General features: G+C 39.3%; 1 protein-coding gene across 2 annotated transcripts in view; it reads left to right on the plus strand.

Annotated features, from left to right (window-relative positions):
• Nucleotides 1-3192: 3192 nt before the first annotated feature.
• Nucleotides 3193-13195, plus strand: part of veph1 (ventricular zone expressed PH domain-containing 1) — a 60057-nt gene continuing 50054 nt past the window's right edge. The window contains exons 1-2 of one of the 2 annotated variants that reach the window (XM_055027706.1): nucleotides 3193-3280; nucleotides 12622-13089. In XM_055027706.1, coding sequence (XP_054883681.1) covers nucleotides 12952-13089 — 138 coding nt within the window. In that variant the 5' untranslated portion in view covers nucleotides 3193-3280; nucleotides 12622-12951. Of the gene's footprint in view, nucleotides 3281-12621; nucleotides 13094-13195 lie in introns of those variants that run through there. The other variant, XM_055027707.1, reaches the window with a different exon arrangement.

Genomic DNA, 13195 nt, shown 5'->3' on the forward strand with positions numbered 1-13195 from the left:
AGAGGAACTTATTTTTTTAAATTTTGCAGTTTTCCCTGGCTTGTTTTTTTAAGTGCAATATAAATCTGGTCTTACTGTAAACAAAACAGCTTCTGTTTCCTGCAATGTTCCAGCAGTGATTGAGTCCTGGGAAGGATGTTCAGGGACCTCTGGGAACTGGCAATTTGATGGAAACAGATTATACTGTACACTAAGCCATCTCCCGTTGAGTTAGCGGAAGATGGGGATGATCAATCAGTGTCTTACCATCCTGACAGCTCCTCCGTGTCACACAAAGGTCGGCTTTTCCTTGATATAAAAAAAACGGGGTGACTTAGGCAAGGTTCATAGTAGACACAGAGCTCAATCACAATTAATTAAACAGAAAACTAGACTTAAAGATCAAATTTACTAACTATATTAAGGCCGAAACATCCACAAAAAAATTTAATTGTTAGATCTACAGCTGTCTACACATTAAAGTGAAAAACAACAATGCTGCAGAAGACCTATTCATAATATGTTATTTTGTCAAAAGATATGATTGTGTTTCAGCGCTGTTTTAACCACATGTCAGGTTTCTGTTTCACTTACATTCATCTGCTTTTATTGTGTTTCCCTGATGACAGAAAACTTCAAGAAGATTATGTTGGCTGTATTTTATCTTTCTTATTACTACAAACAGATCCCCTGGAGAGAAGCTAATCAAGAATGAAACCATTTCACTGACAGCATTTCATTTCATTCAAACAGTAGGAAATTTGTCACGCTGTGGTTAACCAAAAATACTGTCAAGTTACCAGATATCTCATCTTTCTAAGATGCCAAGAAATTGCTTTTCTCTGATGTGACCAATTAAAGTGTTTCAACATAATAGTTTTAAAAGATACTTTCAGTACTTAAATCTAGCAAGGAAATGTGTATAACAACACAGCAATAGGGAGCCTAATATTTTTGTGTCTGTGTAAGGAAAAAGCATGGATGCATGCCTTTCAACAACACCTTGCATTATATTTGTACTTTTTAATGCCCATATTTGAATTTACTCTGACTGATTAATATTCACTAATCACAGCTTCAATGACTTTTTGTGTAAAGTATTATTTGGAGGACATTTACCAATTACATGTAGGTATTTTTGGATATTAGATAACAAGGAAATTAAATTGTGAATGTTCTCAACATTTTAAAATTGCATTGAACATAACCTAGAATCTTTCTCGCCTAAAAAGACTAAAATAGATGTTCTCACCTAAATGTTAAAAAATATTTCCAACACAATGCAAATTAAATTCACAATCATCACGGCAATTATTTGGCCCAGAAGTTCATCTGGCACCGGCAGCCCTTGAGTGACTAAAAGCTGGTTTGGAGCCAATATGCTTTTTCGGCACAACGGCCCCATTGTCTTCAATGCCTGGTTCTCATTTCGACACATGCTATAAAAATGTTTTATGCTATGCTTAGTTTGTCTTGTGTATCATCCATAGGTTTCCGAATAGAAATGGGTCCCAACCCTGATCATCAGGCACTCCTGCTGTGCGTGCTTCAGTTGTTCTTACACATCTGTTAGTTGGATGGAAACGGGCTTCAGCAGCTCTTGATGACATGCGGAGGAGGAACAGACAAAACTAACAGACAAAACTAAGTCATGCATGGTCAGGGGGCCTGAGGACCAGGGTTAGGAACCACTGCCTTATAGCATCTTCTGATTATTTTTCTGCTCCCATTACTTCTCTCAGTGCCTCTGCTCTTTGCTCCGATCACAGATGTGTCAGTATTTAGGTTCACTTGTTTCTTGTTCCAGTAATCACCCTTCCAGTGCATTGTCAACTTTTTGACAGATCGAAAGGCTACTCACTGTGGCCGTTAGCCAGTCGATTTCTTGTTTGTGTATTTGTCCCAGTGCTGTTTTGGATTTTTATTTTGTTTGCAGAATTTTACTTTTATTTAAGATAAACTTTTCAAATGTTTGCATCATCTCGGTCAGGGTCCTACCCTCCAAACCTGTGTTTGCGTCCAGCATTGCACGATCTGTGGGGATTTACACAATATTAATGAGAAATTATTTAGGAATAGATTCATTCATTCATTCATTCATTTTAGTTTATGACAAATGAGTGGCAACAACTGTCTCCCTGTCCTGTCTTCAATATGCCTTTTTATTTCTTGCAATGATTCTACTATTGCTACCCATTGTTTTCAGCGCTGTGTTGTGTAGCAATTAGCTCATTTATTTTGGCACTTTTTAGCATCTGCTATTATGAAAAATAATGGCAGCAGATAAGTTGTTTGCATGCAGGAGCAGCTGAGTGTGGAGGAGGCACGGCTGTGCTTTTTCAGAACAGATGGTGTGATCTTGAACATTTTACTGTAAAGGAGAAACTCAGCACCCCGCATGTTTAACTGTTAATTGAAAACCTCCATTCATATTAATTGCACACATGACTTGCCCTCTGTTTCTTGAGATGTTTAGTTTGAAATCATCAGCTCCATTGCAACCCTAACCTAAAGTCACTGAATGCATCCTTTTCCATCAAACTTTTCCACCCATTTTCCAGCTAGGGCAGCACATAAATCTTCTAACTCTTAACACCCATCACTGAGTCACTGAGTCATTGTGCAGTTCTGTCTTTGACCTCTGAAATCTGTAAGGGGGGAGCCCTATTTTATAATTCATATTTCTTATTCACATGGCTGTCAGGAACTCTTGCCACAGAGGTATTGCTTGTTTCTTATGCTGAGATATGTGAAAATCTTGACTGCAAAACGATTTATTTCATGCCAGCCAAAATTTTTACCTTTGATATTTTTTTCAATACAACTGAAGAAAGTAAAACAATTGTAGATTTTAGACAGGATGCAACTGTTTATTCATATTTTGCATAATAAATGTCACCTGTGACTATTTAATTTCAGGAGATTCTCCTTTTCTCAAATTATGAATTGACTCCAGTTAAGAGGTTTGCGTAAATAGACACAAAATGTGTGAAAAGGCAAAACTTTAAGATATTTTATTGGTTATTTGAAAGCATAATATGTATAAACAGGATGTCGATTTTATGCATGTTGAGATAAACACATTTCCTTTCCACTTGTTGCCGAGCCTGCTCCAGTCGGCCACACGATGGCGCCCTCTGCCGTTCTTACGGCGGCGACCAGCCCGTGAAGGCTTCTGCCCTGTGAGGGAACCCGAAGCCTCGCTGAGGTAAACGCGTTCAGCCGCCGTGGATCAACCCGCTTGAAGGACCGAAGCAGCACACTCGCCGTCAGAGCGCTCCCGACGTCCCGGATGGAGACGGTAAGCTGTCCGCTAGTGTTCAAAAACAGATGCATGCTGGGCTTCCGTTGTTTGATCACATTTCGACAGAAACAGAATCGTGCGGTGAGAATCGACTGGTCGTCCACAGGCTGTACCTGACGTCTGGAAAGTTGAGAGGACGAGGAGAAATCAGCGAACAGGGCATGGACGAGTCTGTGTGTTTATTTGTTTGATAATCGGATGATTATTGTTTGGCTGTTTATGCATGCAGGTGGATTTAAGGGAGAGTGAGAGGGCAGGAGAGGTGTTTCTGAGTTGGCCGAGTTGTAAATAGGCTACTTGGATCATTATTTATAAGATGTGGTGCAAACACATGCATCGCATAATGGTATATATTTATTATGTTTATTTTGTCATAGGAAGCATGCTTGATGTACTACAACACACTTCCACTCAGACACGCACATGCAGATACACGCAATCCATGCTTTGCGTTTCTGTGTGAGTACAGGAATGTGTTTCGTGGAGCTTGAAAGGCAAGTTCAGTTGCACACTTAAAATAACTCTGAGAATCTTCGGAAAAATGAACTCAATTCGAGTTCAGTGCGAGTGGAAGTGTGGATGGTGCTCTGCACTCTCTGTGTGGCTACACTTCGGTGGGGAGTTGGGTGAGGAAGATGAAGTGGGGTAAGTCTGGGGGACTCCTCAAGGTCACAGATGTTCAGACAGACAGACAGACAGACAGACAGACGATAAGGCAAAATTATTTCTTCAAGACGGATGTTGGATTCTACTTTGTTGATTTTTTTTTTGGCAGTATTTAGAAATACCCCCACTCAATTCTTGATTTTATTTACCTTTTTTGTCAAATGCTCGTCCCTAAATGTACTGAATACTAAGGCTGATTCTTTATTTACCATTTTCAGAGGTGATTTACGACTTATTTAAGCAAAAAGCACACAAACAAATTATAAAAAGTAAGCTTCCAACTACTAAACATAAAACAAACCCTATTCAATCTGCTTTAGTAATACAGAATTATTTATTTGTTGTTTTTTTCCTCAATTTTAATTTATTGATGAATTCCAACATTTTAACAATGCAACATATTTTAAATGGGGTTGAAACAGTGAAGCCAACATCACTTGGTCTTCAAGGTAGACCTGAGTGGAACTCCTCTCTTGCTGTCCCACACACACCCAAACACACACTCACTCCCTCTTTCTGCTGTAAAGTATTTTCATTGTGTCAACTCAGAATTCCCTTTCTACACAGATTACAGAGGCCACAAATGCACTTTGAAGCAGAATATTTGTTTTTTTTTTTTTTCTGAAGAGGAAGCTGGCACAGTTTAGTTGTTTAGAAGAAAACTTAAAAAAAAAACCCTGTGCGTGTCATCTTTCTATTTTTAGAAAATAACCTATGTGATGTACACCGCAAAGAGAAAGCTGCTTTTCATTCCACTTCAAAGAGTGAAGGTTACTAAAAGTTGTCTCATCACTGAGCAACTGCAGATTTTATCTGAAAGCACTTTAAGGTCCTGAAGTTTTGTGCACAGAGATGATCCCTTTAATCATTCTGCATTCCTGGGTCTTTCTCAGATGCCAAACCCCAGATCGACCCGCTTCCTTCCGTTCAGATTCAGAGTTTAGGCTGCAGGCCACAGCGGGAAACGCAATGAATAATGAATGGCTCTGAGATTACGAGTTCATGTTAGTTGGGTAAGCGTGAGAGTTTATGCGCAACACCAACCAGAAAATATTCTTTCTTTAATGGAAATCATTTTGGTGAGAAAAAAAATGAAACAAGACATAATGACAAACATTCTCTCTTCCAGTTTTTTATGTTGGAGTTGCAGCACCACCAGCACTGAAAATGAAAACAATACTGACGTGCATTTTTTCATCCTTCAAATGAATATACAAAATAATTCAGTTTTGAATTTTATCTGTTCTCGTTCCACCTTTCAAATAACATAGTTAATATTAAAATAGGTTTTTGTATGTTCAGGCTTGCTTCATGCTGACGTTTTTGTTAGTCTCAATTAGGACCATAGGGCTGATTTACAGTTTTGTTTGCCTATTAACTACAGTGTTTAACAGCTTTTTATAGCCATTTCATGATCTTGTATTAACACATATACGATTTCCACACAGATATCACTTTATTGATATCTGTGTGTAAGCTGTGCTTACAGGAAAGGTATTATATTGTGTCTAGATATTTTTAGATCCCCTGCTATTAGTCATTCATGCTTTCTTTCCACTGTAGTCTGGAGCAGAGTAATCATCATCCAATTGGTAGTTTAACCTCAAGCACAGCCATTTGTCAAAGTGCCTGTGGCTGAGACCATAAATTAAAATGAAGGCTCAAATTTGCTCATCTGCTTGTTTGTGTTCAGAAAAAAAATGCTTGACACATGAGAAAAACACAATCTTTATACGTTGAAGATTATGAGGAATATTTTATAGCACTGGATCATCAGGAGTCTAACACGCCGGTCCTCAAAAGCCAGTGTCCTGCAGCTTTTAGATGTGCTTCAACACACCGAGTTGAATAGTCAGATCATTAGCAGGACTCTGGAGAACTTTACTGAACACTGAGAAGGTAATTAAGTCACTTCTTTCAGGTCTGTTGACCTGTCAAGGGAGACCCCGCCTCTCGCCCAAAACATTCACTGGAGATAGGCACCAGCACCCTTCCCGATCCAACTAGGGACAAAATGGATGGATGGATGGATGGATGGATGGAAGGAAGGATGGAAGGAAGGATGGAAGGAAAGAAGGAAGGAAGGAAGGAAACAAGGAAGGAAGGAAGGAAAGATATGTGCTCCTCTGCCACGCCTTCTGTTTTCTCTCCTTATCTCTTCATGTTTCTCACCCTGTCAATCTTTCCCTCTTTGGCCTTTTACAGTAGCTATTTTCTGCAGCTCCTGTCACCCTGTTCTTCACCATCTCTGCTCTGCAGCTGCATAACACCAAAGCATTAATTATGGAGAACTTTCCCTCTTTCAGGCACACACACATTAATACAATAGTCCTACGGTGTGTTGAATTGCTAAGCCTTGAGGGTCTATCTTTCTAGGCAAAACTCTTTCTCTGCAGGAGTGTGGGCCTGTTTCTAAGGACCTCTTTTGGGGTTCTCTTGTTTGAGACTTTTCCATCTTACTTATTCATGACATTCAAGGAATGTTTTATGTAACAAACTGGCCCTGGTACAGAACAACTAATTATCTATTCAGATTTGAATCATGTCATTATTATCATCCACATTAACAGCAGTATGAGCCAATGTTAGTTATTTTGGGCATCTGCCAGTGATAGTGATGAAGGAAAAGACTGGGGTGTATTTAACTAGAGCAGAGAAGCAATGTCACCACAAAACCGACATACAGAATGTATCCTCCTCCATCTTGCAGACGTACAATATATTTTTGGACATTTAAAATCAAATGTGGAACACTGGAATGCATTCATTTTCTTCACTTCTGTCTTCACTTCTTTCACTTAGCTCTTTTAAAAAGTACTTGTGTGAGTTTTTGTCAGTGTGATGTTCTGCAGACTGAGCAGGTGCACACTGCACAGAAAGACAGGGCCCACTGAGCAGAAAGGGAGAGGGGTAGAGGGGAACTGGTGACGGAAGGAAGGAGGGGTCTGTCTTTATAGGTCATACAAAAGAGTCAGTGTTTTCTCCCTCAGTGTGCTCAGAAAAAGCCAGAAGTGGTGACGGTGGGAGCAGAAAAAAAAAGAAAAAGAAAGGGGCCCTTTGGTCAAATTGTCCTCACATAGCCTGTAATTCTTTCAGTGGCCCTCACAGGCACTCAGCACCTGTCAACCCACATCCAGCGGCTCACTCACAACTGCTCTGCAGTGTCCAGGTTTCTGCTACAGGTTCCCCTTAAATCCACTGGATGATTTTAGGATGACAGAGGAGCGACAACCAGGATGCTATAATAGAAAATTGTCAAAAATACAGTACATTACTAAGGATCATATTTTGTATGTGATCATATATCACATCGACACGAAGATATAAAAATTGTAAATGAAACTCTATGGACTTACTTCATATGCAAATATCCATCAGTCATAGCAGAAATATCAAAGTGATAGAAAACCTAATGCAGTTTCTTCCTTAGTGACATTCTGACACTGGGAGGAGGTTACAGGTTTCTCATAGTCAGGAACTGGTTGCAAACCTGAGGCCATCAGGTAACAGTTAGGCTGGCTGACAGTGGCTGAAACAAATGTGTGCCTGATCTGGTTAACCTTAAAGGTGGAACTTCTCGTGAAAATTTGGAGAAGGAAAATGAAGAACTTTGCCAGACCGTTGAAAATCTCTGTAGGACAATCTGCCAAAATCGGCAGGAGTTCCAGGCAACAACACCTGCAAGCACAATATGACATCCTTGCAGGTGAAGAGAGCAGAGCAAGAGTTTAAACACAAGGACATGAGAGCTGAAGTGCATTGCCTGGAAATGACCCGTCTGACTCTGAAACAAAGACTGCAGAAGCTTCGGTTGACTTTGTCAAAGACACAGCTGTCGACAGAGAAGAGATCCGAAGAGCTGGAGAGTCTTTCAGAGGAGTTAGGGGATCTCCGGAGCCGTCACGAGAGAGACAGTGAAGAGATCGACTACCTTAGCTCACAAAATATGGCTTTACAGTCTGAAAATGTTCAGCTAAGGGAAAGATTGGCAGAACAGGAGAGTAAGGAGCACCAGGAGATGAAGAACCAGGAGAGCCAGGGACCAGCTTCAATTCTCAGAAATTCAATTCTCCGGTAAAAGGGTAGGTACAGTTTTCTAGACAATGTACAGTAACACACAGGTACTGGATACCAGCATGGATTTTCCAATCCATCTGGTTGTTCTGGTGAAACTTATTACGTTGCTGATACTGGTTCTAGAGAAACGGGTCACTTTGCTGAAAGTGGTTCTGCTGCCTCCTGCCTCTCCAACACACTGGGTCGTTCAGATTTGCCAGGAGACTGGAGTGATATGTTGAAGGAGCTTTGTTGCTATCCCTCCAGTTTCTACACCTATGATTATGTTTTCCACCAGTCAAGTTTACACATGCGGCGAAAAACATATCTGCCAGAAGACTCCTATTATTGCAACCCAGAAAAGGAATTAGAACAAACTACGTTTTAGACTGTTATTGTTCCAAACCAAAAAATTAATTAGACCAGAGAATGCTTATTTATCTACCAACCCTGAAGGGGAGTATCTAGGTTATTTATTTTAGATCAACATTAGATTCTTTATCTTCTTTTGCTCTTTCCTTTGGTTTGTTTTTTTTTTGCTTGTATTTCCTTTTGATTCTTGTAAAGCACTTTGTATTGCCTTGTTGCTGAAAATGTGCTATATAAATAAAATTGCCTTTTACCTTTACCTCCCAAATCTACTTTTTTTGTTTTGAAGATTTCAGGTTCTGCCCCCACAGTAACAGACATGAACAGAAAAAGGAGGCTGTGATACTATAGTGGTAAATTCATATCATTAATCCTCATAGCTAATCTCATCTTCAACATAAATAACAATAACTACATATTTTAGAACAGAAAATAAAATCATACATGTAATATTCAAACACTAAAAGAGATAATACCTGAAATAATAAGTTTGAACATAAAAAAAAGTTGGTTGTCTCCAGTCTGACAGCTTCTACATTAAATAAAATACCAAAAAAATAACCCTCAACAAACTAGAAAGCAATAGCAGTTAGAAACAGTTAACATTTGTACAACTAAAGCTAAAATAAGCAAAAGTAACAACGCTAACATTTAAAAATACACACAAAACATAGCAGGTTTACTTAAGAAACACTGCACACTATCACAATTGTCAAAAATATATTGTAAACTATAATATTTGTAAAGAAAACACAGAGCTTATCCTAATACACACCACAGAAAAAGTAACAGAAAAAAGGAGCGAGTTGTCAGTTACTGGTTACTATGGCAACCGCCAACTGTCAAAAGCAACGCCAGAACTTAAAACACCAATGAATGTCTAAAGGTACATTCCTGAGCTTGTTGAGCCGTAGCTGGGTGATTAATAGCAACTTGCTGATTGTTTAAGAGCTGAAATTCCTCAGACCCACTTTTTTTCCTCGCTCTGTGTACAGACACACACACACACACACACACACACACACACACACACACACACACACATGCGCACACACACACACACGCACACACACACCGGTGCTCAGTTACTCAGGTGCTCTGTGACATATTGAGAGCGCAGGCTCACGCTGTACACAAACAAGCACTGTATCATACTCTTTGTGATTGTGTGTACTGTATTCAGGGGAACTAATGGAAACAGCATTTGCCAGCATTCTGTGGACACTGAAACACTATCTGTGTCTGACTTTCCCTTGCCTCTGACACCAGTTTGCTATCTTTCTTTTAGTCTGCATATCTCCATGCGAGTTTTGTTTCTTCCTCCTATTGAATGTTTTTCCCTTCTTTTTTGCCTTGTCCCATTGCCTCTCTGGCCCACTACCATTTTATTGCAAAGTGTTTAATCTAGTAGGTATGTACTAAAATGACTTTCTATTACCTGATTTCTTATATGCAGGTAATAGTTGTACCTTATTTTTATTAAGTGCTCAGCTACAAGATTAAAACAGTGACATCTATCAGCTTCCTACCAGAATTTATTAGTCCAATTCTCGAGGTATGCATTGTTTGGGTATAGAGGAAGAAGCCAAAGAGAACAAGGGAAACAAACTCATTAATAGAGAATAGGAAGAAAATATTGTAAGTTGATTAAAAATTGCTGTTAAACTCATGCTGCATGAGCAAAAACTTCAGATTAGGTTCCTAATTGTTCACAACAGTCTGTAAGTATAAGATGGACTGGAAAAGAAGAATATTTTTATGGTTGTTATTAATGCAACCATTGTATGTTGTAGAGAAATTTGGACATGGACATCAGAAACATTTTATAGATTATACAAGTATAACTAGTATTCTGTTGATGGAGAATGAGAAAAAAATGTCTGGGGAAAATAAAAGAATCTCATTATGGTTTTAATTCTTAAGCTCCTTCCACAGAAAGATCTCAGATCCTATAAATGTAATGCTCCTTTGTTGGCATGCCTGCAGGTTCAAGATAAATCTCTTTGCTCTATAGTTGCTTAGTTTATTTTTCACTTTTTTGGTTCTGTGGTTCAGGCTAGGACCAGTAAAGAATCCTGTTGTTGTGTCCTGGCATAGGCTTCATGGCCGGCATTGGCTTGGCAGCGGAGATAAGTCTCCCCAATGATCTGCTTTGTGTTTTCCTTTGGTCTGGCTCAGGCCCACTTCTGTGTGGCTCACAGGGAAACTGTGTGAGGATTAGATTGTGTCCGATTGAAGAGGGAAGCTCATACTGGAAGCACAGAGTGACACAGATACATTTATTTAGCCTCACATCCAAAGAGGAGAGGAAACAAAAGATCCCAGTTTAGCTGGTGTGGGAGTGTTCGCTATTTTTTTTTTTTGGTGGTGTTGCTTTTAGAGTTAATGTTTTAATGTTTTATTAAAGCTGACAAGGCAAGCGACCGTCACACGTAAATGGTTAACGTGTTAATTTCCAAACCCACAACTTAACCTTTCTTCACATCACACAGTAAAGGCATGTAGTTTAAATCTTTGAACTAAAGGATCATAGCAATAGTAATTATTGTAAAAACATACTTTTACACTATGCCTTACCAAAATATAAATATTTTTGAGATGGATAGCAATTCCTTTGTATGCATTTTGGATGCTATGCACCGTTTGGTTGCAGATATGTGACAGATTACCAAAGACTTTAGATCAAGTCATCATATATTAACCATGCTCTTGCAAAGAGTGGGTAGTTTCTAAAAGAATAACCTTGGATTTAAAGCAGGGAGTCTGGGAGAAAAAATAAAGTATTGTGTTCCCACTGAGCAAATCTATGAACTTAGCGGCAGGCTTTAAAAGAGGAGTCTTGAGGCGGAGAGATGTAGTGCAGACCAACCAGGTGTTTAATTCCCAACATTTAAAACAAACAATCCTGCAGACATTGGGCCATGTGTCTCCGCAGCAGCCACACCCACACTGATGTGGGCAACATGTAGGCTTTTATAGACTCTGGCTGCACCAATCCACAACCCCCTAAAAGCAGGATAAAACAAAATACATATACACCAAACAAGACAACAAAAATTCACATAATATTAAACACTTCATTTCATAGCAATCATTTCATTTCTAAAAATACCCTTATAAATATTAATCTAATTATTAAATTCTAAAAGTCACAGTGCTTTGCTCCCCCGCTATATTTGGTCTCTCTCAGAACCTTTATAAGGTGCCCAGGCCCCCGGGGAATCTTTTAACCTGAACACCCCAAAAGAAAAGAACAGAGGGAAGTCACAATCTATACACACAATTCAATACATTTAAAATGTTTTCATACACGTAATGAAAACCTTCATTACAACTGCCATCTAGGCTCTGGTGTCGTTACCTGGTGTGGATCTGTGAATATCTGCTTTTTCTTTCTTATTGAACTAAAACTTCTTGGAAATTCTTGGACTCACTTTTTCCTTTTTAGGCTGTTTCTCCTTTATATGAAATTTTTGTGGCAGTGTGTAATGGACCTGAAGGCTACCACACAATTCTGCCATCTTTGTCTATACTTAAAAAATAGAGCATTTTGTCCTCAGATTTGATGTATTAGAAGCAGGAAAATTGGTCAAAGATTTCGGTGGATTTGACATGGCTTGATAGGGAGATCAGAGGAACTCCCAAACATCACTTCTTGTGAACTATTAAGGGCTTAACATCTATCAAAAGAAAGGAACAGTGGTGAACTGGTAACAGGATCATCAAAAAGTGAAAACTGTGGATTAAACAGTTATCGACTGATGTGAAATGTATATGTCGTGATAAGTTTTTCAGCCACGTCACCCAGCACTTCTATGATGATAATTAAACAACCACAGACTGTGGGGTCTGGATTGCTTGCTAAATTACAGGTTTATCTTCTGACTGCTTTGGCATGATTTTTGATGCCACTACCAACATTTAATTAGGCTGTTTCCAAACTCCACTGAATTTTGTAGAAGTTCTCACTTTCCAGCTGCATTCCCGTCTGTCTCTGAGCTCTGATCAGTGACGCAAAAGAGCCGCCCAAACAGCTGTCCTTCTCTACTCCTGACAGAAAAACTAATCAGCTCTGCTGGCCTAACATCTGGTAGTTTGCTATCAAGTCTACCTACCATGATGCTTAAGTGAGACAGACACTGGGATGTTTCAAACACATTCAGATGATTCTGCCTTCTACTTTGGCTGCATGTCTTGTGTTTGATTTCTTTATTTCTTGTTTTGTTTCTCTCTTCTTTCTCTTTTAGGACTTTGCTTTTTCAGGACTCCTTTCTCCAGAATATGGCTGTCATCGACACTAACAGACCTCACACTGAGCCAGAAAAGCTTGGCCCAAACTGGTCCAGTCACATCCATCCTACCTGATCCTGGACTCTCAGATGTGGATTTAGGTGCTACTGTTAAAATGCAAATAACTCTGGTTGACATTTCATATCTTTCTTCAAAAAGTGAAACAGAAAAGGTATTTCTTTAGTTAAGGATTTTCCCCACACTGTTATGTTTTATTCATTCTCCAAAACTTGATTGTAAAGTCCTGAGTATAGCTGGTCTCAGTGGACCGCTCCTTCAGGGTCAGAATGCACCAGCTGTTTAGTCGGGTCCTCGGCCAGAGAGACCTGTCCAGAGCAGGAGACCTGTTCTCTCTAGAGGACACGGAGATTGAAGACGGCCTGTCTGAAGCTCTGGATCAGATCAAGGACATCTCCTGTTCACCAGTCAGTAAGCATGTCTAAAGAGGCAAAACCAATACACAGTCCTTTGAGAGTTATGTAAATACTTACATAGCAAATGCCACTTTAATGAATAATTTATTTTGTCATG

The sequence above is a fragment of the Poeciliopsis prolifica genome, unplaced genomic scaffold (assembly GCF_027474105.1).
Source record: "Poeciliopsis prolifica strain line A6 unplaced genomic scaffold, Auburn_PproV2 SCAFFOLD004, whole genome shotgun sequence".
NCBI lineage: Eukaryota > Metazoa > Chordata > Actinopteri > Cyprinodontiformes > Poeciliidae > Poeciliopsis > Poeciliopsis prolifica.